Here is a 26,131-nt window from a genome sequence, read left to right as displayed (position 1 = left end):
CCATTGTGAGGCTTAATAACTGAAGGACAGTGAGTTATGGTGACCTCTGACAAAAACAGTGGTTTAGAAAAGTCAGAGCCAGCTAACTGAGTACATATTCTGGTGGCTTTAATTTTTGTTGCTTTTGAGATGCTAGCAGGTGCCTTCTAGGTGAGCAAGTCCTGAGGCAGCTGCAAGTGTGACCTGGGCCTTTGGGGAGAGGCCAGCATATGTGTTAAGATTTGGGAGGCTTCTGCAAGGTAGTGCTGGGATGCAATGAAAAGATGAGGTGAGCAGGCAACAGAAAGCTCTGGAGGATGCAGAGAAGAGGAAATGGGACGCTGAAAGTAATGCTTGTAATTCACTAAGGGATAAACTCTGGACAAACTTCATCTCACCGTTTGTTGCACTGTATCCACGTATCTTTGTCTTTTCCACAGTTACCCTTCTCTGTCCCTTCGATGTTCAGTTTCTCATAGCAGTATTTGTCTGATGCCATCACCTCTGAAGCAGAATAGAGTTTTCTCTCAGTGAGGGACAGAACACGAGAGTTGCTCAAAATGTTTGCAGGAAGGGAAAGAAGCCATCTAAGGACTCTTCTTCATGACAATGTGGCCAGTTCCAAAACCTGGACCCATGGTTCTCCAGAGTTTTACTTGACCACAGACATCCATGACTCAGCTACATTCTTCATGACTGCTCATTGGAAATTTGGAAAACCAATCTATGTCAATCTTTGACAGGATTGAGGCTATCGGTTCCAAGGAACAACACTCCTCACAATTTGGCCAATAATTAGGGCAAGATACTACCAAATGGTCCCCAGAATAAATACTCCACACTTTAATCTCAGCGCCAAATATAAAGCACAAATTTTTCACGTGTCAATTTTTATTAATCATAACGATGAGTTTATTAAAATAGCTATGCACTATAATTAAAGATTTAAGAAACAGTATGAATTCTACCTTGTTTATAGTTAATTCTTATAGTTAATTCTATAGTTAAGTCTATAGTTAATTCTACCTTGTTAATTCCTAACAACTATCAAAAAAAACCACCTTAATTTTATTCTGTTCTAAATAAGCTTGAATTCATGTTAAATGTATGAGGGCCAAATAACATTTTAAACAATGTCAGCATTACAAAACTTTAATTTTGCTAAAGCCAGGGCTGGCTGATGGGATTGTCCTGTAGTGAGATCAAAAATGAGTTTTGCAAACTAATCAAATGATTACTGTTTGTGTATATATTTTTTTTTAATTTTATTTTTTTATTTAAATTAAAGTTAACTTACATACAGTATAGTCTTGGTTTCAGGAGAATTTGTGTATATTTAAAAAAATAACTAGTCACCATTGGTAGTTCTTTTTCCCTACTTCTTGCGATGAGCAACACTTTTTTCTCAAGCGGGGGAAACAAAACTGTAACTCTGTTCAGAGTGCAAACGTGCACACACCTCCCCTCCCAAACAGAATGCAGCCACTATCTGTGACAAGTAAAGATTAGCATTATCTTTTGAGCTTGCTTTCTAATACAAATTGTCTTCTGAAGGAGTTTCAAAAAGAACTGCTTTCAAAAGGGCCAGTAACACTGGGGGAAAAATAATGACACAACCTTTAAATACACATTTAAATAAAGATATAATTTAAGTTATATGTTTTAGAAATCAATGTTACATTTCCCTCAGAAAATGTGACAAACTTTGAAAGCGATAATGCTGAAATTTTTTTCTGACACGGTAGAGCTACCTAAGCAGAAGGTCACCTGTAATTTTAAGAGAGATGGTTGAGGAAGAAAAAGCCACTCTAGCTAAACTGCTACAGTGCCAAGGGTGCCCTATCCAGGGTCCGTGTCCATTCCATATGGTTGTACAGGTTTTGCTTAAGGACATTCAGCTGAGGGAAGTGTACACGGAGCTCAAATCCAGGTTTGTTCTATTCTCCAGGCTGCACACTCTGGGGTGGACTTCACCTGCCTGGCAGCAAAGGCACCTTATTTCTTGTCCAAAGGCACAACCAACTAGCCACGTGTCTTTCAAGGGAGGTGCTCCTCTCTAATTCCACAAAAGTGACCCTTCCAAGACTTGCAGTGTCTTTGAGAATCCCCCAGTCATAAAGTGGTTCAAAATTGACTTCCAGCCCACACGTCATATGGCCTCATATCATATTGTGAAAGCAATCAATCCACGCTATTTACTTACTTTGCCCCCAGATGTATTTGCATTGTCTATCCCTGGTTTTACATCTTCCTCCAAAGCAAATCCCCTAAAATGGAAAAGCACACCTATTAATGATGCAGTGTCTGCTTATGTCAGATCACTGAAAAAGAAACTGCGACTGAGACAGCTAGTAGATGAGTATTATAAAGCCTTTTATCTTCAGAATGGATTACAAAACATTTAAACTGACTTTCCTCTTTTGATAAGATTTCAGTATTTCTTTCATGCTGGCACACATGAAAGATTTAGGTAAAGATGAAGTAACCTACCTGAATACCATCACATGAATATCCATCCATTTTATGAATATTTGGGGCACACTAGGAAATGAAAACAGAACTGTGAACCACGTGCACAGCAAAATATCAGGCTGAGCTAATCCCTGTAATGTTTCCATTAAAAAAAGGTAAAATAAAAGTCTGATAATATAGTAAGTCTCTTAAAACAACTGAAAATAAAAACAAAAAAGATCAAGAGAAAGCAAAAGGAAATATAACAATTGGTGCACTTTCCTCTAAAAATATGCATCTACCAGAGGTATAAACAGTTGATCACATAGTAGCAAATAAAAAGAAGCAACAGCAATGACTCAGACAACCCCAACATTTCAGAGCATCTTGCTTTATACAGATACATCATTCCTCAGAGCGAGAAAAACGAGAGCGCAAAACAAAAGCGAGGAGGATCCCAACGTAAATGAAGCAATAGCTAGTTTCCTCTTTTTTACCATGAGAAGCACCACAGCCCTTACTCTTAAAATGCTCCTTGAGCAGAAATCCACCTAGCGCACATTAGAAAAATCATGTTATTTTATAGCCTCGGTTTTCCCTTGTAGCAAGTGCAGAAAATTGTAAAACATTCTTGTGTGGCTATAAACAGTATTTTTTAAATTTATTACACATTTTTTTCTATATTTAATAATTATACACTCATTGAGAAAAATTAGTAAATGTAAAAAAAGTAAAAACACACACACAAAAGTCTCATGTTCCCACCACCCAGAGACAATTTTTTATATTATGGTACATCTTTTTCTTTACATTTTTCTACAAAATTTTATTTTTTATTCTTTATTTACTTTCTTTTTCCTTCTTTATTTTTGAGAGAGACGGCTCGTGAGAGTGGGGTAGGGGCAGAAAGAAAGAGGGAGACAGAAAATCCTAAACAGGCTTCACAAGGTCACCTCAGAGCTCAACGCAGGGCTCGAAGTCATGAACTGTGAGATCATGACCGGAGCCGAAATCAACAGTCAGACGCTTAACCGACTGAGCCACCCAGGCGCCCCCAAAATTTGATTTTTTTAAACACAGGTATGTAATCAAGTTATAGATAGTATTTTATATTCAGCTTCTTCTCTTTATTTTTTCATCACATGAATTTCCTCATGTCACAATAAGTGTTTTTGTAGGGAATTTCTTTAATAGCTGTAGTACATTGCATTGTGCTAACAAACCATATAACCACCGTACTGCATTATTCATTTATAATTATAAAATATTATAAATTTATAAAATACTCATTTATAATTAAACAGCAGTTTATGCTGTTACAACTAATTCAACAAGAGGATCTTTATATGCCATCTTTGGATTTGGGCTTCTTTTTTTTAAAACTCCTACTTATTGGATTTCCAAAGAAGTTGCTTTAATATACTCCCCCTCCAGGAACATATGAGGCAATCATTAATTGTATCCTCATCATCACTATGTGTTAACTTAGAAAAACAATGCTAATCAGATAGTAAGAAAAGAAAATACTTTCATATGAAAGATCTTTAGTCTCTTAGGATGACTACCTTTAAAATAAAACATTTTTAATGATTAATGCAGGTTTACCACTATTGAATCCCTCTTCTCTAGAAGAAAAAGATGTAGGCTGTCCTTGTTTTGCATGGCTCCAATATACATGAATTTCAGTCACCATGGTTTTGTTAAATGACATCAGTACCCCAATGACACGGTTCCAACTTCAGTTACCACAGCGTATTGACTGTGAGTAACTGCATAAAGCACAAACTTTGCTGCTAGCTCATTAGTCTGTGATCACTAGGTATATGACAGCTGCCATTGTGGTCACTGATCCAACCTGTCATTTATCGCAAAGTCCGCAAGGGACTGGTACTCGCCTGGATGCATTTAGTTCATGCACAGACAACAAAGGCTGTAGCTGTGCTGCCTCTCTGTCTCTGGGTAATAGCACGTGACATTTTATAAAACTGGACAATCGTAAGAGGGAGCTGGCCAGAAAAGATGAAAGTGCAGAAAAGAAATGAAAAGTGATGACACTAGAAGTGAAATTCCAATCAAACGTAAATTGAGTTACAGAGAAAAAAAAAGCACTAACTAGGAATGCTGATACTGCTGCTTGGCCAAAAAACCCCCTCCCATTCACATCTTCACATCTCCTGGAGATATTTCATGACATTGGAAGTACAAAGGATAAAATGTCAAAAGCTGATCCAAACTTAGAAAGGAGTGTGATCATTGAACAAGGCACACAAAAGATGCTTACTATGGATCTTAAGGTTTCTGAACAGAAGACATGCACAGCTCAAACTACTCCTGATAAGGATTTTACAACAAAAATAAAGCTTTTAATTCTCAACGTTTGTTTTAATTTAGCATGCTAAATAAATACTGGTTTATTTTTTCATTTCCTTATTCACTTAAAACCAAGAGTAAGAGAGGTTTTAGTAGGCTGGCAACATTTTTTAAAGATCACAGAACAACTCTCATTTTTTCCATTGATTAAGATGCCTTTACATGACTTCAGCCTGCATGGTCATTTTTATGGTCCCACACTACCATGCAAACTGAAGACTGTCTGTATATAGAAGGACCATGTGAAATCTGTGAACTCTCACCAAAGTGTATCAGTTCCCGCATCTTCTCCATTTACAACTACATGATACTAAATTCAAGAGCAGGTATTAATGGGTGAGGTGCTGCACGTGGCCTCAGATCAACAAAAGACAGAACAGACCCCTTCTCATAACCCAGTGCTCTGTGGGTCTCTGTGCCTTGGCTGGCTCCTGTCTCAACCAGCTGAATTGAAAATTAGACAAAAAAGCAAATGCCTTTTACTCTCTCCTTAAAACCAAAATAGTTAAGGTATGAATGTAGTCTTAGGTTAGTTCAACATGAAGATAAAATTACATGGAACATCTGCTCAAGCTTTGATCACGGAAACTTAAATTCCCAGAAGTAAATAGAGAATGAGAACTGATGTAGAAAAGACATCGTGTCCCTTGACACTTTGTCTGGGGGCCAGGGCACTTAAGCTACCCCTGCTTTTTTGCCATCAGGTTTAGAGGAATGATTCTGTAAAGTACCTGGCTTGAATTTCCTGAGCACGTTTCACGAATATCGCAATCATTTACTGCTTCTCGGCACACAGTCCCCATAGGCTGAAACTAAAATGAACAAAAATCAATGTGTAAAACTGTTGAAGAAAAAAAAATCTCTCACAGTATCTATCGTCTTAAAAAAAAAAAAAGCAACATGAATATTTTTGGATAAGAATATTTTAGGCTGTTTTAAGATGGTAGTCTGAAGACCACAGTTACTGAATGAAACGTTCATTTAGTAAGTTTTCAGAGAGAGTTTCTCTCGTGTGAAAGAATTTGCATACTCATCACACAGAAGTCTTACAACATCTACTAAAATAGGGTACATCTTGATGGTACCTCTCCCCAGAAGGACAAGTCAGTCCATGTTCTACTAATTCTCCCTCTCAAAAAAGTTTTGGATTTACACTTTCCTCTTCATTTCTTACTGGCACCTTTGTCACATTACTCTTCTTTGGCTTATCTGCCAAGAATCTGAATGTTACATTCTGGGCTGAATTGCAAAAGTTAGATTTTCTGGCAAAGCAATTTCTTCCCATACTGTCCTTTATCTCCTGCCTCATTTTTATATAGATCTACGGCTTGGTCTTTTATTCTTGTCTAATGTTCTTGTTATTTGTATACCTGTGTATGGGAAGAGTCTTTCCTCTTTGTTTTTGCTTTTTCTTTTCTCTATTTTCAACTACCTCAAATATTTCTCATAAGTATAGGGGTTACAAATAAAATTTTAAGTTCACTGAATTTATAAATTGCTAGAGTCTTTATCCTCACAAAACAGACACACAAAGTCATCATCTTCCTTCTCTCCTCTTCCATACTATTCTCTTTCCCTCTCCAAAATGCTAACAAATGCTATGCTTTTATGTCTACTCACACAAACACACACTCGATGTGGGCCCCTCCCTCCCCCACTAACTTCCATTTTCTCTGCCTTGCTCACAACCCTCCAAGCACTTGAGTTTCCTATTGTTCCTAGAATATGAACAGCCCACTCCAATCAGGATTTCAACAGTATTTCTTAGAAGATCGAAACAAAATTTGTATTCATTTAGTTACCAAGTATTTACTAGGCACTTAACATGTGCCAGGCACTTTCTAGTCACTGGGGATTCAGTGGAGGAAAAAAAAGCACAAGAATCCTGCTTGCAAGGAACTCACATTTTAGTGGGAGTAAATAGGCCCTGAAAATAAGGAAATAAACAAGTAATTTAAATTCATATACTCTGGTTCTTATCCTTCCAATTTCTTGGGATTGAGGTAAGTAAGCCACAATTTTAGAACATCTCAGGTACAAATATAAGCAGATTTAAGAGGGAGTTTATATGAGAGTGTAAGTGTTCCAGAACTGCCAAGAAACTTCTGAAAGAAAGCCCAGTGAAGGACAGTTTGCTCTAAGTGCTGGGATATGCAGTAGATAAAGTGACCCAAATCCCTGCCCTCTTGAAACTTACCACTGAGTAAAGAAAAATAATAAGTCAATGGGCAATGTTTTAGAGCAGGGGTTGGCAAATTATAGCTTGAGGACAAAAAGTGGCTGTCCATCTGTTTTACTGGAACATAGCCATGCTGATTTGTTTCCGTATTTTTTTACAACATTTTTAAAAAGTTTATTTATTTATTTTGAGAGAGAAGGAGACAGCGTGAGCAGGGGAGGGGCAGAGAGAGAAAGGAAGGGAGAGAATCCTAATCAGGCGCCCTGCTGTCAGCACAGAGCCCAACGTGGGCTCGAGCTCATGAAGCTGTGAGATCATGACCTAAGCCAAACCCAAGAGTTGGACACTTAATCGACTGAGCCACCTAGGTGCCCCTTGTTTCTGTATTTTCGATGGCTGCTCTCAAAGGTAGAGTTGAGTAACTGAGACAGAGAGCTTATGACCCACAAAGCCTTAACTATTTACTACTTGACCCTTTACCTAAAATGTTTGCCAACTCTGACTTATAGATACTTTAGCATAAATACATACAGGGAAAACAGATACACAGGATTTCTCATCCTGTTTTTCTGTTCTCCCTCCTCCATTCACTATCCTGCCTCTGGCTCCTCCAGGAGGGTAGGGTGGGAGTAAGAGCCGGAGGTGCAGGATAGAGAGAGTGGCAAAAAGCTCTTACTTGACTGGTGTAACTGTAGCTTACTTTGGGGGATAGTTAATCCTGACATTTTATTGTACATATTATGATTCTATTATTTTATATTTGTTCCTTGAAATATTCATATAACAAAGAACCTAATTCTATACTTCAAAATAAAAATGGCATTTTATAAACGGGCAGACTTAAAACATCGAAAATTAAAATAAATGATGGGGGACCCATTGTTATGGCAGTTGGAGAAGCTGACAGATTATATAGTTGATGCAGCCCAAATTTAAAAATGTCTGTTTCATATTTGATTTTATATTCCTTTTTTAGAAAGTGCTTTCAGAGATCTCTGCCAGTGCCTTGCTTGCCTTAAAAAGCTGCCAGAGACATAGTGATAAAGTGGAAACAACACAAATGCTGCCAGCAGATCTGGGATGTAACTTCACATTTATTCCTTAATAGCTGAATGAGCATATGCAGGTTATATCACTTCCTTGAGACCAGGATTGCTCAACTGGAAAAATAAGGATAATAATGCCTTTCCCAAAAGTGTGGTTGTGAGCATTATCTAAGACAGCAGTCTCAAGCAGCAATGATCTGACCCCCAAGGGGACATTTGGCAATGTCTGGAAATATTTTTGGTTGTCACGGCTGGGAGGGGTGGTGCTTGTATCTAATGGGCAGAATTCAGGGATGTTGCTAAATAACTTACAGTACACAAGACACACCCTCAAAACAAAAGAAAAAATTATCCAGCCAAAAATGGCAATAGTGCCAGGGTTGAGAAATCCAGATACATGATGATATAACATAAAAGTGTTTACCACAATCCCCGGCACACAGTAGATACTTAGTATGATAGGTTCATATCCTACTCTCCCTTAACTCATTAGACTAACATTAGTCAATCAGCATATAATCAAGAAGAGAGTGTTGCACATATTTATTCTTCATTCAACAAATATTTACTAAGAACCTGTAGCAGGTACTGGGTAATTACTAGGGGCACGTAGGTGGCTCAGTCAGTTGAGTGTCTGACTTTTGATTGTGGCTCAGATTATGATCCTAGAGTCATGGGATGGAACCCCATATTGGGCTCCACACTGAGCAGGGAGCCTGCTTAAAATTCTCTCTCTCTCTCTCTCTCTCTCTCTCTCTCTCTCTCTCAGCTCCTCTCCTGCTCAGGCTCTCTCTGCTAAAAAAAAAAAAAAAATACATACTAAGATGCATACCAAACCTCAGAGATAATGTAGAATATTGTACCAGATTTTATATGAGAAGAGAAAAAAAGAAATAGATTTATTTGAAAAAGATAAGCCTCAAATAACTTTTCGTCCTGATGTTAAGGCTTAAATATTTGGAGAGAGGTATAGGATGCCATTGGGAGGATGAAAACAGATAATGTGAATAAAGATGCATTCTAAACTCTCATGTGAAGTGTTATCATGTCTAAAAGTACAGCTTCCGATCTCTCAACTGCTAATGCAAGAAATATACCAAGCAGAGCGGCAAGGAAAAAGAATCTACTGAATAGCCACTTGGCTTTACAAAGAAAGGAAAAACACAATTCGAAGGTTAGGAACACCTGGCTTCATACAATGTGCATATTTCTCAGGGAGGCAGTAATAAGAAGACAAACTGAGGAGATTAACAAGGTTCAGGACCCAGCTCTGTGACTTACGTGGTACAAGACCCCAGGCACACTCGCACTTAGTCACTCAATATATCTTAGACACTACTATTGTTATTACATTATATTTACCCAGTCTTAACGATTAAATCAAATATATCCTCTTTTTTTGTCAATTAGTCATTGCTCAACATTTATTTACCTTGCATTTCTTACAACAAAGACCATCGCTGCATTGAGAGTCTTGAGTCAAGGTGCATTTCTTACAACACTCTGCTCCTTCAAGGACACATTCCTAAGGAATATAAGCATTTGTAAAACATCAGAAAACCATGTCATTTTCCTCAAAGTTGCAGAATATTTTTTAAAGAAAAGTATATAGACCCCCCCAATAATAATCTTTCTTCCATATATCCTATGAAATTTCCAGACATAACACCAGCTCTGTATGTCTCAGTGTGTGGAATGACTCTGAATAACCTAAAAAAAAAAAACATCAAAACACCCAGAGACTTACTGCAGGGGTCCCACAGTCACACTCCTCTCCAGTTTCGATGAAGCCATTGCCACATTCAGGAGGATCGAGCAGCTGCAGGATGAAATCAAAAAGACAACTACAATTTAGATAAATCAAGATCAAAGACCTTATGAGGGACCGTAAGTGCCACACCTACGCATGCGGCATACTTATCAGTCATTTCAAAGTATATTTTTATTTTCCCAAACTTGAAAGCTTAACTTTAGAATTTTAAAACTGGGAGCTTTAGAACAAAAGTGTCTACTTCTGTTTCCATTTCAGATTTAATTATATTTACATAAGTAACATACATATCAAGTCTAGTAAATTCCACCAAAATAAAGATGATCTAGCCATTGACCCTTGACAGAGAGGAAGCAAGAGAATTGGGGAAAGAAAGTCTGTTCAAATCTTGGCTCAGCTACTTATCTTGGGCAAATGGCTTGTCATCTCTGAGCACATAGGTGCCTTAATATTTCAAGCAAGAATAATAATAATATTAGCTGCCCATCTACATCACAAATTATTGTGAGAATCAAGTTCAATTATCTGTGAAGGCCAACTAACTATATCTCCTTGTGAAATAGAGAGTTATTTCATAGACAAGTAGGAAAACATCACAAAAATTGATAAATCCATTGATTTAATATTAAATAGAACTCCTCCTATTAACATAGTTTTACAGATAACAGTAATAATAATTTGCCCCAGAGATGGAAGCAACTTTTGGCCTGTATAAGAGTATATTTTAAGGCCATTTTATCTTTTAACTCTGTATCAATTACATTATCTTTTGAGCATAACTTACCTTATGGTGATAGTTAAAATTAGTAAGTAGCTGCTATGTTCCACTTACATATTACTTATTCAGAAGTTCGTCAAAGTTTATGTGTTATAGAATGGGCTGGAACACACACCTATCACAGACATACACCCACACATACACTTTCTTAACTAATTAGAGGGGGGAAAACAGAATAAAAAAAGCAGCAATAACAACAACAAAACCCCCACCTGATTTCAAATATTCTCTTCTCTCCTACAAAATAATCAAAACATCTTTAGATTCTATTTTCAGTTGAAAGGGATCATAACAAATCAGACAGCTTTAAAAGCCAAACTAAAACTTATTAAGGTGAAAAACACACTTATTCTTTTACTCTGAGTTGGTAAAGAGGCTTGAATTGTTTTTCATTTATAGCAGCAGGGATTTAGATCAAATATCCCTTCTGAAGTTTTGCAACAAGTCTCACAATTATCAAGTTGCTTTTCAAGGCAATATGATACTCTTCCTAAATTTCACTGGAACAGAGAGAGAATGAAACCAGGAAAAATGATTATAAAGGCAATGCCACTCATTGCTATGGCACACAGAAGCACGGAATGGTTCACATAATTAACAAGGACAAAGCTTTCTACTGCATGCAGTTTTCCAAATGCATGAGGAAATTACTGCTTTCAAGTCAGTAACCAGAAGATGCCCTGCATGTTGGAAAAGCCTCTGACAAAGTCTAAGTACACAAAGACTTTCTCCTTTTCTGCTGTAAGCAGCCTTGGTTTTTATACTGAGAAGTAATGGTAATTTTAATCATACTGCTCATTCTGAAAGGCAGTGGTGGGGAGTTATGTGGGAAGCAATGCCCTCCTTGCTATCAGTATGAGTTGTGATTACATATCCAACAAACAAGGATCCAAGAACATGAGAAAGAAGGCAAATGACACCATCTTTGTAAGCTAATTATTTTTCAGAAGGAACACAGTCTTTCTACCTGCTTTCTATTCCTATCAGAAGAGCCCCAAATGCCCAAAATTAAGGCTGACTTTAAAATGCAGACATTTTGGGGCACCTGGGTGGCGCAGTCGGTTAAGCGTCCGACTTCAGCCAGGTCATGATCTCGCGGTCCGTGAGTTCGAGCCCCGCGTCGGGCTCTGGGCTGATGGCTCAGAGCCTGGAGCCTGTTTCCGATTCTGTGTCTCCCTCTCTCTCTGCCCCTCCCCCGTTCATGCTCTGTCTCTCTCTGTCCCAAAAATAAATAAACGTTGAAAAAAAAAATGCAGACATTTTAGGGCACCTGGGTGGCTCAGTCAATTAAGCATCTGACTTCTGCTCAGATCATGATCTCGCATTCATGGGTTCGAGCCCCACATCGGACTCTATGCTGACAGCTCAGTGCCTGGAGCCTGCTTCGGATTCTGTGTCACTCTCTCTGCTCCTCCTCCACTTGTGTGCCCTCTCTCTCTCTCTCTCTCTCTCTCTTAAAGATGAATAAACATTAATAAAATGAAATAAAAGCAGGTATTTTAGGGCTCCTGGGTGGCTCAGTTGGTTAAGCGTCCAACTTCGGCTCAGGTCATAATCTCACAGTTCGTGAGTTCAAGCCCTGTGTTAGGCTCTGCGCTGACAGCTTGAAGCCTTCTTCGGATTCTCTCTGTCTCCCTCTCTCTCTCTCTCTCTCTCTGCCCCTCCCTGGCTTGTATTCCCCTCCACCTCCCTCTCCAAAATAAATAAATAAACATTTAAAAAAATAAAATAAAATGCATATATTTCACATATCTAGTATATGTACATATAAGCCAAGTTAGAAAGCCTTCTTTTGTAAGACCCAATGGCTAAAAACTTGTGCTTGTAATAGATCATAATATAATATATATAATATAACAACTGATTATTATTAAAGATTATTAACTAATAACTCTGATCACACTTATTACCTTGGAAGGTTTGTTGAAAAGGCAGGCACCACCCCCACTATTCAGAAAGTCGTGATACTCTTCAATATTACATTGAGTGAATTTTTTAGGAAGATAATACCTAGAAGACAGAAGAAAAGCAATAATTGGGTACAATTGTAGTCCCTTATCTGTATGTTAGTCTTAAATTTGAACATTGTTAGAATTGCAACATTATTCTTAAAGATGAAAGAATAAATTCCACTTACGTACAAAATTTGTGTTAAATCCATAAGACTTTCATTCCACCAATACATTTCTAAATTATTCATTGGGTAAGTAATCGTGACTATGGGTTATTCATTGTTAGCATACACATGCAAAGGAAACAACACATACCTGTATTTTCAATCAAAGAGAGCTAGGAATACTTTATTTCATAATGAGTCTTTCTTAAATATTAAAGCCGGGCTGGATCCCAAACTGCACAACATCTTACAAAGTAACTGATTTATAATTTATGAATGTGTCAAAGTCATGAAAGTCAAAGAAAAACCAAAGAACTGTTCCAGATTGAAGGACGCTAAGAGACATAAAACTAAACACGATGCTTGATTCTGAACCTTCTGTTAAAGGGGCATTTTTGAAACAGAGGGCTAATCTTGAATGAGGGCTAGGAATCAGATGATCTCCTTGGTTGCACTGTGGTTCTGTAGGAGGAGCTGGTCTGTAGGGAATGCACACTGAGGTGCTTGGGGGTGATGGGGCACCAAGTTAGCACCTTAAGATTCTAAGAAGTTTCTTTGTTATTATTCTTGAAACTTTTCTTAAGTTTATGTCTATATATATATATATAAAGAAAGGTATACCAAAAAAAGTAATAAAGGATCAGTAGAAAAGGAAATGTGGCTAGAGAACAATGGCAATATATATTAAGAACCTTCAAAATGAGAAATATCCTTAAATCTGATAATTCTGCTTTAAGAAATTCTTCTTGAGGAAATAACTAGTAATCGCTTCTCGGCCTTTTGGCTAAGATCAAGTGTAGGAAATAACTAGCTATGTGTACAAAGATGTTGGAACAGAGGAACTTCCCACTGGAAGTTACACAATTTATTTATTACACAAGTTGTAATAGCCAACACTATGAAAATCACCTAAATGTATAGAAATAAGAAACTGCTACCTAGACTGTGATATATTAATAAAATAGAATACCATGTAGTTATTAATAATCATCATGTCAAAAACTACTTAGAAAAATGCTGACTATATAATGTTAAGTAAAAAATGAATAAACAATGACATATGCAAGATCCAAATTTTACAAAGCAAGAATAAACATGGAAAGAGAAAAAAATACTAATTAGTAGTATTTTCACATTAACCATGGCTATTACCAAATAATGAGACAAGTAGCAATTAATATTTAATTTTCTATTTTTCAAAAATTGTTTTAATTGAACTTTTTTTTTTCATGTTTATTTATTTTTAAGAGGAAGAGACAGGGTGCGAGCCAGGGAGGGGCAGAGAGAGAGGGAGACACAGAATCTGAAGCAGGGTCCAGGCTCTGAGCTTTTAGCACAGAACCCCGACGCGGGGCTCGAACTCATAAACCACAAAATCATGACCTGAGCCAAAGTCGGACGCTTAACCAACTGAGGCACCCAGGCACCCCTAACATTGAACTTTTATAAAAGTGAAACATAATTAAAAGAATAATGGATAGTTTTTATAAAGTCTCTCCCACCAGCCTGCAAGTACGATGTCCATTTATATCCCTACTTCTTTCTACCACAAAGGTTAATGTTTTGTGAATCAATTAATGGAATTTACAATGATTATTCACCCTAAACTAATTTGTCAAGTGTTTCATGCCAAATAAAGGTATCCTGGGTTTATGTTATCTGAATTATTTTATTTCCTTCACTTCATCTTCCTAATAGGTCATGAACTTTATGCTTTATTTAAGAAGTTTGTTACACATATTACTTACTTTTTTCCTCCCATTGCCTACACCCTAGCCAAAGTTTTTATCATCTTCCCCTCTAATCCATCCTACATATCTCTGTCTGAGTTATGGGATTTAAACAGGATTTCTTTAAGTTCCCTCTTCACTCTACTGGCCAAAACTTGAGATAGCTCCCTACTGGGAAAGAAAAAAGTGACTAATTCTTATGTTGGACCCCTAGTGTTGGAGTCCAACTCTAGTTCAGCCTCTACCCTGCAAAGGAGCCCTCTGGGGCCTCAGCCTGGCCCAGCCTCCTGCCCACTGCTCACCTGGGGGTTTAGTCTGCTCTTAGCAGTGACAGGAAACTCACCACCTTATAGGAAAGTTCTTTCTACATATGAAGAGTTGGAATTTGTGGATTTCTCTTACCTTCACCGTGCCAAGTCTGACTTCCTATAACTGTCACACACAGTTTTGTGTGGTTACCTGTGTCAAATAAAACTAACTCCTCTACCATGCCATGGCTCTTCAAATACCTGAAAGCCGAAATCTCCCTAGACTCTTCTCGGAAACTTCTTTTTTTGCAGGCTACTATATTTATTTTGAAGGGCAACTGTATCTATCTATTTGCAGGGTAATGTATCTATTATAGTCAATGCTTTCTTAAAATTTAATTTTTATATCTTTAAATAGGACTGGTGGTCATTTTAACATGCTTTCCAACATTTAGGAGTACACAGAAACTTCAGAAAGTAGAAATGAGAGGGAAAGTACCCATCAGAAATACATGTCCATAATTAGTACTGTTAGGTGACGTTTGACACAGCTCAAATTTTATATAGCATTGTGCTAGACAATGTCTTACGTTAGAAGCTTTTCTCTTGCACACATCTATTTGATGTAAGAGGAGTTCAATGCAAAGAGCTATATATATATTTCTGAATGTCGCCATTTGATCTTGCTACACATTATGCTTAGTCTAAATAGATTGTCTATAAAATTTTATTTCTAGTAATTAAGCAGAATAATCAAATATAACATACTAAATAGCTTTTAAAAGATAAGAACCTCTAGCTTCAATTTAGTAATTGTTGGAAAATTACAGCTATGGATAAGGATTTTTATCATTTCCTTTTATTACTAAACAGAAAATCCAAAGGTATTTTGAAAAATATTTTAATACATGTTTGCATACACATTCCCTCAATCATTTATTTTCCTTGTCATACATTTCTTGAGAGTTCAAAATTCAAATACCAATGAATATTTATTGAAAATCAAGTGTGTCAAGAGATGATGGTGTGAAGTCAAACAAAAATATCTACGTAATCTTCAAAAAGTCACAACTAATTGGTGAGTATAAGGATATATGGAATTAAATTACAACACAGGAATTAAAATTACAATAAATCTAAAAAATGACTAGAAGTGTGGTTAGAGAAAAATGAGAATTCCAGATGAAGACAATATACTAAAGGAACCAGAAGAAGCTGGAAATTACATTAATGGTGAGCAAATTTTTAACAAGCTTAAAATCAATGGAGGATTATCGTTAGAAAATTAAAAAAAAAAGCTGGAAACCCCTGTATAATTATGGCAATAAACAAACCGACAACCATGAACAGCAGTGGAAAATGAGGTTATAAGTGATGATGAAGAAAGATTATGCATATTTAAGTACTGGAGGAAGAAATCCAAATCTTATTCTTTAGACAATAGAGACTCACAAAAGTTCTAAGCAGGAAAATGATTCACACACATGAAGAGGAAAGTAGAGAAATTTGTGCTGTATATTTTCAGTGAACTAGGGCTATATATTATCAGCATAGATAAATCTTACAAACATAAAGATCAAAAAAAGCAAGTCACAGAAGACTACATATGACTCCTTTCATATAAACTAAAAGTTGCAAAGCAGTGCTATGTATTACTTCAACACACACACATATACACTGTGAAAGGTGCTTGTGAATGATACGAATCAAATTCAAGACAGCAGTTACTTTGGTTGGGGCTGGGGACCAATAAGAGAGAACACAAGGAATATTTAACTATGTAGGTGGTGTTTTGTTTGTTTGTTTAGGCTGGGTGATGGTATACAAGTGTTTACTCTTCTATGCTTTATACCTTTTCAGTAATGATGGAAATGGAGTTCAGAAGGGGAGAAAGGAAGGCTGAAAGTTGCCTGAGTATCTGGAATACTATTAAAATAATAAGAGCTAAGAGCTCAAGATGATAAGAGTTTAAAGGAGTAGTGATGAGCTTGACATGAAAAGAATGGTTGTACAACTTATTTAGGAAAAATAAATAGAAGACTGGCATCTGATAGTGTGTGAAGGGTTTAGAAATGAAAACCTTTCTCAGGACAGCAAAGTGTACACATCTCTTCCCTACTCCTTGCTCGGTGACGTACTATTGGTAGCCTGAAATCAGCAATTGTAGGAGTATTTACACCACAAAAATCTGAGAAAGCTACAAATCCAGGCTCTTTTCTTGTTTCTGATTTTGAATATCAGCTTACTAGCACATTACTGTTTACAACCCATTTAATTAGAATTGAAGAGACAAAAGAAAATTAGTAGGTAAGCCACGAAGAACACACCTGTTCCTCACTTCTTACATTTCTAGCCTAGATTGAAGCCTACAAACATCTTTGGACTACTATCTTAACTGACATCAATTGTTTTCATAAATAAGAAACTATTTTGTGAAAATACTTTATAATACAGAGCCATTGGGAAAATCTACTTCCGATTTTCTTTTTAAAGTCTTTGGTGAGGTTGCGCGCACTAAGTTATTCAGTATCATATTCCTAAGAAGACAACAGCACAGCAGGAAAGGGAAAGCGAGTTATTTTCCGAGAGGTGGCTCACCCAGTGTCTCCCATTATGCATCCAGACCACGTGTCCTCACATTTACACTCACCTAAGAGAAAATGAATACACATGCCTTGTTATAAAGTGAAAAAAGGTGCGTTAGAGTAGCCTGTTTTTAAACAGTATATTTTCACTTTATTCCTTAAATACCTTTTAAAAAGTAATACCTGTTTTCTAATTTTCCTTATATTTGAAGTTTTCTATGCAAGGATAACAACAAAAATCTACTCTGATCATATCAAGATTATATAATTTTTATAACAATAAAATCTTGATATTTGCTTCAAAATGGCTTAACAATTCCAGGGGCCCCTGGGTGGCTCAGTTGGTTAAGGGTCTAACTTTGACTCAGGTCATGATCTTACAGCTCGTGAGTTCAAGTCCCACTTTGGCTCTGTGCCGACAGCTCAGAGCCCGGAGCCTGCTTCAGATTCTGTGTCTCCCTCTCTCTCTGCCCCTCCCCTGCCTGCTCTATCTCAAAAAGTAAGTCTTTTTTAAAAAAATTTTAAGAAAATGGTTTAACAATCCCATACCAATGAAACAGCATCACTGTAGGATTCTGGTTTCACAGTTCCTTATGGGAATTCCTACACTTTCTTGTCCAGTTTTAAAACCTCTGCACCAAAGCTGCTGGCAGAAGGTAGTATAGCATACTAGTTAAGCAGAAAGGCTTAAAACACCTGGGTTCAAAACCTGGGCTTGCCACTTAATTTATGTGTCATCTTGAAGACATTACCCTTTTGACATCCAGTCACATTATTCTGTAAAATGGGGCTGATAATCGGTATGGTGCAGGATTATCTTGAGGATTAAACTAGTATCTAGATGTAGATAATAGTGGCATTCGGTTATGTCTTATAAAGGGTACTTCATAAATGGTAAGAGTTATTATTAACAGAAACAGTCTCATTTATATTTATTATTAATACAATAAATAAGGTTCTAATCAACTCACTCCAAATACATAATATTTGACCATTCCTGATAAATTAACTTTAGCTACTTGAAAAAACATATTCTTCCCTGATAGCAATCCTAGCGTATTTTACTAGATCCATATTTTACTAAGCCCTTTACGAGGTCTGATCCTGGCAGACAAGTTCTACGTCTGTGGCCATACTAAGAGATGTTTTAAATAAACCATAATAGAAGTATGCCTTAAACCTATATGCCTAAGATTCTCTACTAGACCATTTGAAATTAGCAAACTGAGCTCAATTTTTAGGTGAAATTCAACAATTAGTTTATCATCACACAGCTTTAAACGTTTATTACACATGGAAAAATTTTCACCTGCAATATAAATATTACCTTGTATTACTTTTGACAAAAATGTTGTATGCCCTGGCTGTTTATCTTATACTGTTACCCAAACTCTTTTGATCAAACAACTGAATTCAAAATCTCATTCTCTAAAATATTTATAGATAGTCTATTTTAAATACAACTAAACCACAAGGGTGAACTTACCACTTGCTAACTTTCTTTTGTCTGAGATAATACCAATATTATGAGCTAATGACTGGGCAAGTGTAACTGCCATTAAATCAGTTTTCCCAAACTGAAAAACAAAAACAAAATACATGTAAATACAAATTATTTTTTATTTAAGATGGGCCAGAGAAAGATGTCATAATATAATTGGAAATATGTAAGTTCTAAGCATCTTATTTAGCAGAGGTTAAACCAGTAGCTAAAGCTGAACTATGGAGCATTTGGGAAAAAGCTGTCAGAAATAAATCCACATTTGATAAAGTCTTATAGGGAAGCCTAGAAGCCAGAGAATCACCAACTTTTGGGTTTCGAAACTTAAGTCTAATTGTGAGTCCAAATTTCACCAGTGACATTTCTGAAAAACTTAATACTTGTATATACTTAAATCAGTCTTTTAGGTAATAATAAAAATAAAGGTGTAAATTATTTGGAACTTGTTTATCTTTGTGTATCCATCCAATTCACTCCTGAAATTTCCCCAAATTAAACAGAGTGTGACTTCAGAAAACAAATGGTATGGGTAAAAGGAAGTGGTAATGATCTGTGGGCAAAAGAAACTTGAGAAGACCAATAAAAGGTATTTTTTTCATTACGTCGATTTAATATTTTTCTTGTAGATCACTTCCATCAGACTTAGTGCCCTAAGGGTATATCCAAAAGACAGTTTTCTTTGGAAAACTTAATCTATTTTTTTTCTCTAAAAATTTACCAAATATTGAAGAAGGAAGAAAATTTCCAACTGGGTTGTTAGGTAGGAAGCCAATGCTTCAGAGAATTACTCAATTCTCCAGAAAATCAGCCAATGTAATAAACAGGGTTTTATTTTCAATAAAGGTAAAAGTAAAACATTTTCTCTATATAATCTGTAAATAGCTAAATTTGCAGATTATTCTAAGGAGAACATGAACAGAATTATCAAATATGATCTTCCATTATTTTCCTATTCTTTGTCCTCTGATCATTTTGGTTGTTAATAAAAAAAACTAACATCTAGAGAATGTGGAATATGAGAAATGATCTCTTAAATATTAGGAAAACATTTTCAGCCATCATACCACTTTGTATTGTACAGATGTTCACACCTACTTCATTCACGCCTCCTCCTTTCAGCAACGAGCAAATCCCACCAATATAAGCTGCCCCGCTCCGGCTACTCTCAAATTGACTTCCCCTTTTAGAAAAGGAAATGGAAAATGCTTACTCTTCGCAGTTCAAATATCATTGCACCTCTCATTATTAATTTACCACACTTATTTTCTCAACGAAATACATTTCTATACTACATATTCCTAAGTGAGGAATGTGAATACGGTTTACACACATAGCCAAAGAAAAACGTCTGAGGGATGTTTCCCCACATGAGCAATAATATCTTAAACAGGACCATACTTATTTTAAAAACTTACTAATATGAGGTATTCTGAGGATACAAAAATCACTTCTGTGTTTATTTCTGGACAAAATACATAACTTGAATCTCTTAATGAGAAAACATCAGACATTCCCACAAGGAGGAACATTCTATAAAATAACTGACCTACACTCTTCAAAAATGTTAAGCCCAAAATACACAAAGAAAGGCTGAGGAGATCTCCCAAATTAAAGGAGGCTAAAAAGACAGGACAATTAGATGCAATGCATGACCCCAGGTTGGGTCTGAATGGGGGGGAGGGAATTAGCTATCAAAGACATTATTCAGATAACTGGAGAAATCTGAATATAGACTATGGGTTACTTAAAAGTCTTGTGTCCCCATTAAATTTTCTGGTTTTAGTAATTTACTCTGGTGATATAAGAGAATGTCTTTATTTTTAGGGAATATATATGTATTTAGTAGTGAAGGCCCAGTATGTGAGTATCTCCAACTTCCTCTCAAATGGTTCCAGGGAAAAAAAATTGATAGATAAAAAAATAAATGAAGGGGCGCCTGGGTGGCTCAGTCGGTTAAGCGTCCGACTTCGGCTTAGGTCACGATCTCACTTGTCTGTGAGTTCGAGCCCCGTGTCGGGCTCTGTACTGACTGCTCAGAGCCTGGAGCCTGTTTCAGATTCTGTGTCTCCCCCTCTCTCTGACCCTCCCTGGTTCATGCTCTGTCTCTCTCTGTCTCAAAAATAAATAAACGTTAAAAAAATTAAAAAAAAAGAAAAATAAATGAAAGCGAAAAAAAGAAGGAAGGGAGGGAAAAAAGCATAGAAGGACAGAAGGAATAAAATCATACACAAATGGGGCCAAATGTAAATAATTGATGAATCTGGGTAAAGAACATAAGATATTTCTTTGTAGTATCCTTGTAACTTTTCTGTAAATTTGAAATTGTATAAAACTTAAAAGTTATCTCAAAATACACTCTTTGACTTCCATTTAAACTTCCTTCAATAGTTCTTTAGATAACAGGTTTTTTTATATGCTATAATATATAATTTGCTATTATATCACATATGCATTTTACCCCCAAAAAACTGAAATAGTGAGAAGAAATTAAAAATAAACTCCAGAAATACTAATGTCTCCCCTTGGAACCAAAACAAAGGTAACATTAACATTTAAAAGAAAGAAACTTAAAAGAATATAATTAATCTGTTAAGAATATTCTTTATAATATTACCAGTACTTTTACTCAATACTCTGATTAAAATATCTTAAAAATTAAATATAAATATATATTCAGTAATAAAATAATTCAAAATTAAACTTCTTACACTTTCATGACAATTTCAAACAACCTATACTTTAAAACTTCTTCCAAATGTATCTGCCATGTCAAATTCTAACTGCACTATACAGCAGAAAGGATATATCTCAGTCACAAGTAACAGAACATTCAACATGGAACCAAAAAAAGTAATAAATCATAAGTTACGTACGAAAAAAGGTGAACTGCATCACTTTTCTCTTTGATAAAATCCCTCCTGTATTTCATAAACTCACGTAGGGTGATCAATGGATTTTCAGATATGGCAAACTTGTTGTCAGCTGCCCAGGTTTCCATGGCAACCAATACTATCCTTGTCTTCAGTTGGTCTTTATAGATCTAGTATATTAACAAAATGAACACACCAGCTATATACATGCAGTAAAATCAAATGATTTATGAACAGGACTATAAATCTTTTATTAAAACCCTTGCATTTTAGTTAAATGCAAAAAACTCTAGTGTCTTTGAGGGAGATAATTATTTTTCTAATTCCTATGCATTTTCCTTGAGTAACAGAGAATCAAATTGTTTACCAACTAATTTCCAAAGAACAGAACACTAGTTAGAAACAAAAGATCACTTTTTGACAAATATTTGCACCCTTAATCAAGGCTCCCCCTGAGTCTATTTTCTGGCACCCTGGAAAAAGAATTTATGCATTCTTGGGTTTTCCAAGCAAAGAAAGGAACAACAAAAACACCCCAGGGATATAATTTCTATGCAACCTAACTGGCCCCAATTAAACTCACACTGCCTTGTCAAGAAAAGATTCAGAAAGTGAACACAGTAGGATTACTTAGTGCATTATTCCCAGAGACCTAGGCACTCTCTTGAAAATAGCATAACTGCTGTACTGTTTCTCTGTATCTTTGTTAAGGGCTAGGGCTCAACTTTTTATTTTTCATTGTGACCAATATAAGAAGAATTTCAAGCGTAAATCCATGGGTAACTCTGACCACCGCCTTTTATCCTCTTCCCAGGCAGGGATCAAAATCAAGGAAGTCCATAGCAAGGTTACTAGGGACATAGAGGACACCTTGCCTGAAGGGCAATTCAGAGCACCGAAAATATATGAGCCATATTATCCATTCTATTAGCAATCAGGAGAAGAAATTCCTCCGTGGCAATACTAGGTAGAGTTGATACTTACCAAATCCGCCATGTTCACCACTGATTTTGCATATGTATTGGTATGTACAACCGAAAGCCGATGTTTTTTAAACTGAAAACAAAACAAACAAACAAGTGAAGGGTTTCCAAGGTCATCAGCAAGTAATCACCTCAGCAGACAAAAACATAAAGTAACTGAAATATCTCTACAGCTTTTTGTAAAAAAAAAAAAAATGTAAGAATTGAGAATTAGTTCTTTGTATGTTGTATAGTCTAGGAAAGGCTCTTAAAGTTTGAGGCCTCAGTTGATTCAACTGTGAGATAAAATAAAAAAATACCTATTCCATCCATTTCACAAGTTTATTTTTATCACAGAATTGTTACTCAAAATGAGAAAACATGAAAGTTGTCTATGAACTGCAAGACATGCAAATATAAGTAGGGTGGACAGCCAGAAAAATGTACGTGAATACTGCTGTACGTATAAAAACTTACAAGTTCTGGGGCGCCTGGGTGGCGCAGTCGGTTAAGCGTCCGACTTCAGCCAGGTCACGATCTCGCGCTCCGTGAGTTCGAGCCCCGCGTCAGGCTCTGGGTCAGGCTTTGGGCTGATGGCTCAGAGCCTGGAGCCTGCTTCTGATTCTGTGTCTCCCTCTCTCTCTGCCCCTCCCCCGTTCATGCTCTGTCTCTCTCCGTCCCCAAAAAAATGAATGGACGTTGAAGGAAAAAAAAATAAATAAAAAATAAAAAAAAAATAAAAACTTACAAGTTCTACAAGACTTAATCAGTAAGAAGAAGAAAGTCCTAACGGGTCACAAAGAGGTAAATTAAAGGCTAGATGTGGATGCCATAAACCTTTTGTTTGGCCTCAGTAGTGTTTTAGAAACCAAGAACTATGTAAACCTGATTTCTGGCTTCCCTTAAAATTAGCATTCTCCCCATCGTGATAACTAGCAAGGCTAAGAGGCAGTTACTTCCATTAGACAGGCCATGTTACTTTGCTTTTCCCATAGGCCTCAACCTCCTCCCCCATTGTTTTACTCCTGGCTTATTTCACTTGTGTTACCTGCCTATAGACATCTGAATCTGTGCTGTCCTAAAACATCCAAATATATGTTTTTATAACTTATTCTGATCTTGTAAAAAACCTCAGGAAATAGTAACATTCACTGATTTCAAAGAGGTAGAAAGATAAAACTTAGTTCTAGCCTGAACAAAGAAGCACCCAATCTGGAAATTATTATCATTATTACTATTATTATCATTATTAGCAACAATACATGATCAATATGTTTGTTTACTTAATCATATACAAACAAATGAGACACTTTCCTTCAAATAAATCAAAGTAAATTAAAATGCACTTGTACCTGAAATTAAGTAAAAATCAACTATGTTCATCACTGAACATGTTTAGTTTAAAACAGTGGTTACATAGAACAATTAGCATTATAATTCACTGCTGTGCTGTAAATGTAAGCTAGTGACTCCAACAAGTCCATGAGTTGAATATACACACACTCTGGGTCAAAATAAATGACTCAGCAAGAAGGAGGCTTTGCCAGGTTCCTATCCTAAAATCTTCACTGCTTGCCTATATAAGCATTTCCACATGGTTTGCTACAGAGCAAGCCAGAAATCGAAAAGCTGCTTTTCTTTTATTAGGATAAAGCTGTACATTTCAAACTAAAGTGTCACATTACTGGTGCCTCACTAATTTTTTTTCAATATACAAATATTAATTAAGCAAATCCAAAGAGCTGACTAATTGTAAGTCAAATAAATATTTTTGGAACCTCACAAAATACTGCTAGTTACATCCACCTAAGAATGTTTCTAATTTACAGGTTGTTACTGGCTAACAAATACTTCAGCCACTTAAATATCTTCTCCAAGTTACAATTTTCTGGGTTTCTTGTTTCTTCTAAACATATTTTTGCACCAACCGGCTTTACCCACAGGGACAGACAAGTTCAAACAACAAACATTTCAGCAAATCCTACCATGAGATGATCGTTGACAATCATCAGTTCAATATATTTGGTCTCCTCCTCTACATTACGAGGATGTCGACGAAGCTGCAATATAGTAAAGGAAATAGCACCTAAATAAGCCCCCTGAACTTAGCTGTAACTAAAAAATATGTTACACGTTATGTCACACATTTTACTGTACCTTTTTTTCCAAACTCTCCTTATTTCCCCCACTCCTAGCCTCTGACAACCACTTTTCTACTCTTTTTTGTGAGTTTGACCTTTTTTTTTTTTTGATTCCACATAGAAGTGGTACCATACAATATCTTTCTTTGAATTATTTCATTTAGCATAATGTCCTCCACATTCATCCATGTTGTCACAAATGACAGGATTTTCTTCTTTTTTAAGGCTGAATGATATTCCACTGTAGATATTTACCACATTTTCTTTTTTTTATTTTTTTTAACGTTTATTTGTTATTGAGAGACAGAGAGACACAGAGCATGAGCAGGGGAGGGGTCAAGAGATGGAGAGACACAGAATCTGAAGCAGGCTACAGGCTCTGAGCTGTTAGCACAGAGTCCCACACGGGGCTCAAACTCACAAACTGCGAGATCATGACCTGAGCCAAAGTCCAACGCTCAACAAACTGGCCCACCCAAGCACTCCCCACGTTTTCTTGATCCATTCATTTGTTGACGGACACTTACACTGATAAGACTGTATTGTTTAATTGAAATATATACACACACATACACATATTATATATATAATCAAATCATCCCATTGTACAGTTGTACATCCCATTGTACATCCCATTGTACACACACAATCAGTGTGTGTGTGTGTATATACACATTATATATATATATCAAATCATCCCATTATACACTTCAAGTATCTCATAATTTTATTTGTGAATTATGCTTCAATAAGGCTGAAAAAATGTTTTTAATTTTAAAAAAACTGTATGAGAGAAATAAAATTTCCACTTTCATTCCTTCAGAATTCTTTTTTTCATTTTCATCAATTTTAACCTAGTTTTTGAATAGGTAATACATTTATATGGTTTAAAGAATTATCAAAAGGTTCAGGGTCAAAATCTTCCTCTCACTTCTGTTCCCTATCCACCTAGTTGTTAACCCTTCCCCCACAATTGGTATAGCACAGTTATTTGTTTCTTCCAGAAATATTTATGCATATAAAATCAAATATAACATTTATTTTACTTGGTACTTCCACTTATTTCACTAGCTTTTGCATGAGGGTATTTTCACTTACCAGTATATCTTGGAGATTATAACATATGAAGGGCATGCTTTCTGTTTAATTTAAGCTCCTGCGGATCTCTGAGAGGATACAGGGAGTATCTGATGGACACTTTTATTCTACAATCTCCAAATCTGGGACTGAGAATGTCCCTCCTTCTTCTGGTACATTTTAAGGGATCTCCCAAATGATATAAGAGCTTTTGTTAGGATAGTTTTGAGAGCTTCCAGGAAGTCTTGGATTATTTAGTACAGCTCTATTATATGTCTGTTTAACAATGAATTTTCTCCACCTTCAAAATCATAATTAGTGGATGCC

At 36.2% G+C, this 26,131-nt stretch overlaps 1 protein-coding gene and 1 pseudogene across 35 annotated transcripts in view; one reads left to right on the top strand and one right to left on the bottom strand.

The window, feature by feature from the left end:
- The window catches only part of ADAM22 (ADAM metallopeptidase domain 22), a 241,527-nt gene that overhangs the window by 46,080 nt on the left and 169,316 nt on the right, over nucleotides 1-26,131 (bottom strand). For 34 of the 35 annotated variants that reach the window (XR_006716267.1, XR_006716269.1, XR_006716270.1 and 31 more), the window contains exons 9-21: nucleotides 24,572-24,646; nucleotides 22,609-22,680; nucleotides 21,628-21,794; nucleotides 19,850-19,934; nucleotides 18,740-18,830; nucleotides 17,267-17,318; nucleotides 12,485-12,584; nucleotides 9,773-9,844; nucleotides 9,458-9,550; nucleotides 5,532-5,612; nucleotides 2,470-2,520; nucleotides 2,183-2,246; nucleotides 378-483 (exon numbers count right to left, since the gene is read on the bottom strand). Coding sequence is in view for 31 of the 35 variants with exons in the window: in XM_045494713.1 (XP_045350669.1) it covers nucleotides 378-483; nucleotides 2,183-2,246; nucleotides 2,470-2,520; nucleotides 5,532-5,612; nucleotides 9,458-9,550; nucleotides 9,773-9,844; nucleotides 12,485-12,584; nucleotides 17,267-17,318; nucleotides 18,740-18,830; nucleotides 19,850-19,934; nucleotides 21,628-21,794; nucleotides 22,609-22,680; nucleotides 24,572-24,646 (1,109 nt within the window). In the remaining 4 variants the exon portion in view is untranslated. The remainder of the gene's footprint in view (nucleotides 1-377; nucleotides 484-2,182; nucleotides 2,247-2,469; nucleotides 2,521-5,531; nucleotides 5,613-9,457; nucleotides 9,551-9,772; nucleotides 9,845-12,484; nucleotides 12,585-17,266; nucleotides 17,319-18,739; nucleotides 18,831-19,849; nucleotides 19,935-21,627; nucleotides 21,795-22,608; nucleotides 22,681-24,571; nucleotides 24,647-26,131) is intronic. The other variant, XM_045494717.1, reaches the window with a different exon arrangement.
- LOC123607822 lies at nucleotides 13,455-13,590 on the top strand (annotated as a pseudogene).

The sequence above is a fragment of the Leopardus geoffroyi genome, chromosome A2, assembly GCF_018350155.1.
Source record: "Leopardus geoffroyi isolate Oge1 chromosome A2, O.geoffroyi_Oge1_pat1.0, whole genome shotgun sequence".
NCBI classification, from domain to species: domain Eukaryota; kingdom Metazoa; phylum Chordata; class Mammalia; order Carnivora; family Felidae; genus Leopardus; species Leopardus geoffroyi.
The sequence above is the reverse complement of the archived record's forward strand: the minus strand, read 5'-3'. Positions and strand labels throughout refer to the sequence as shown.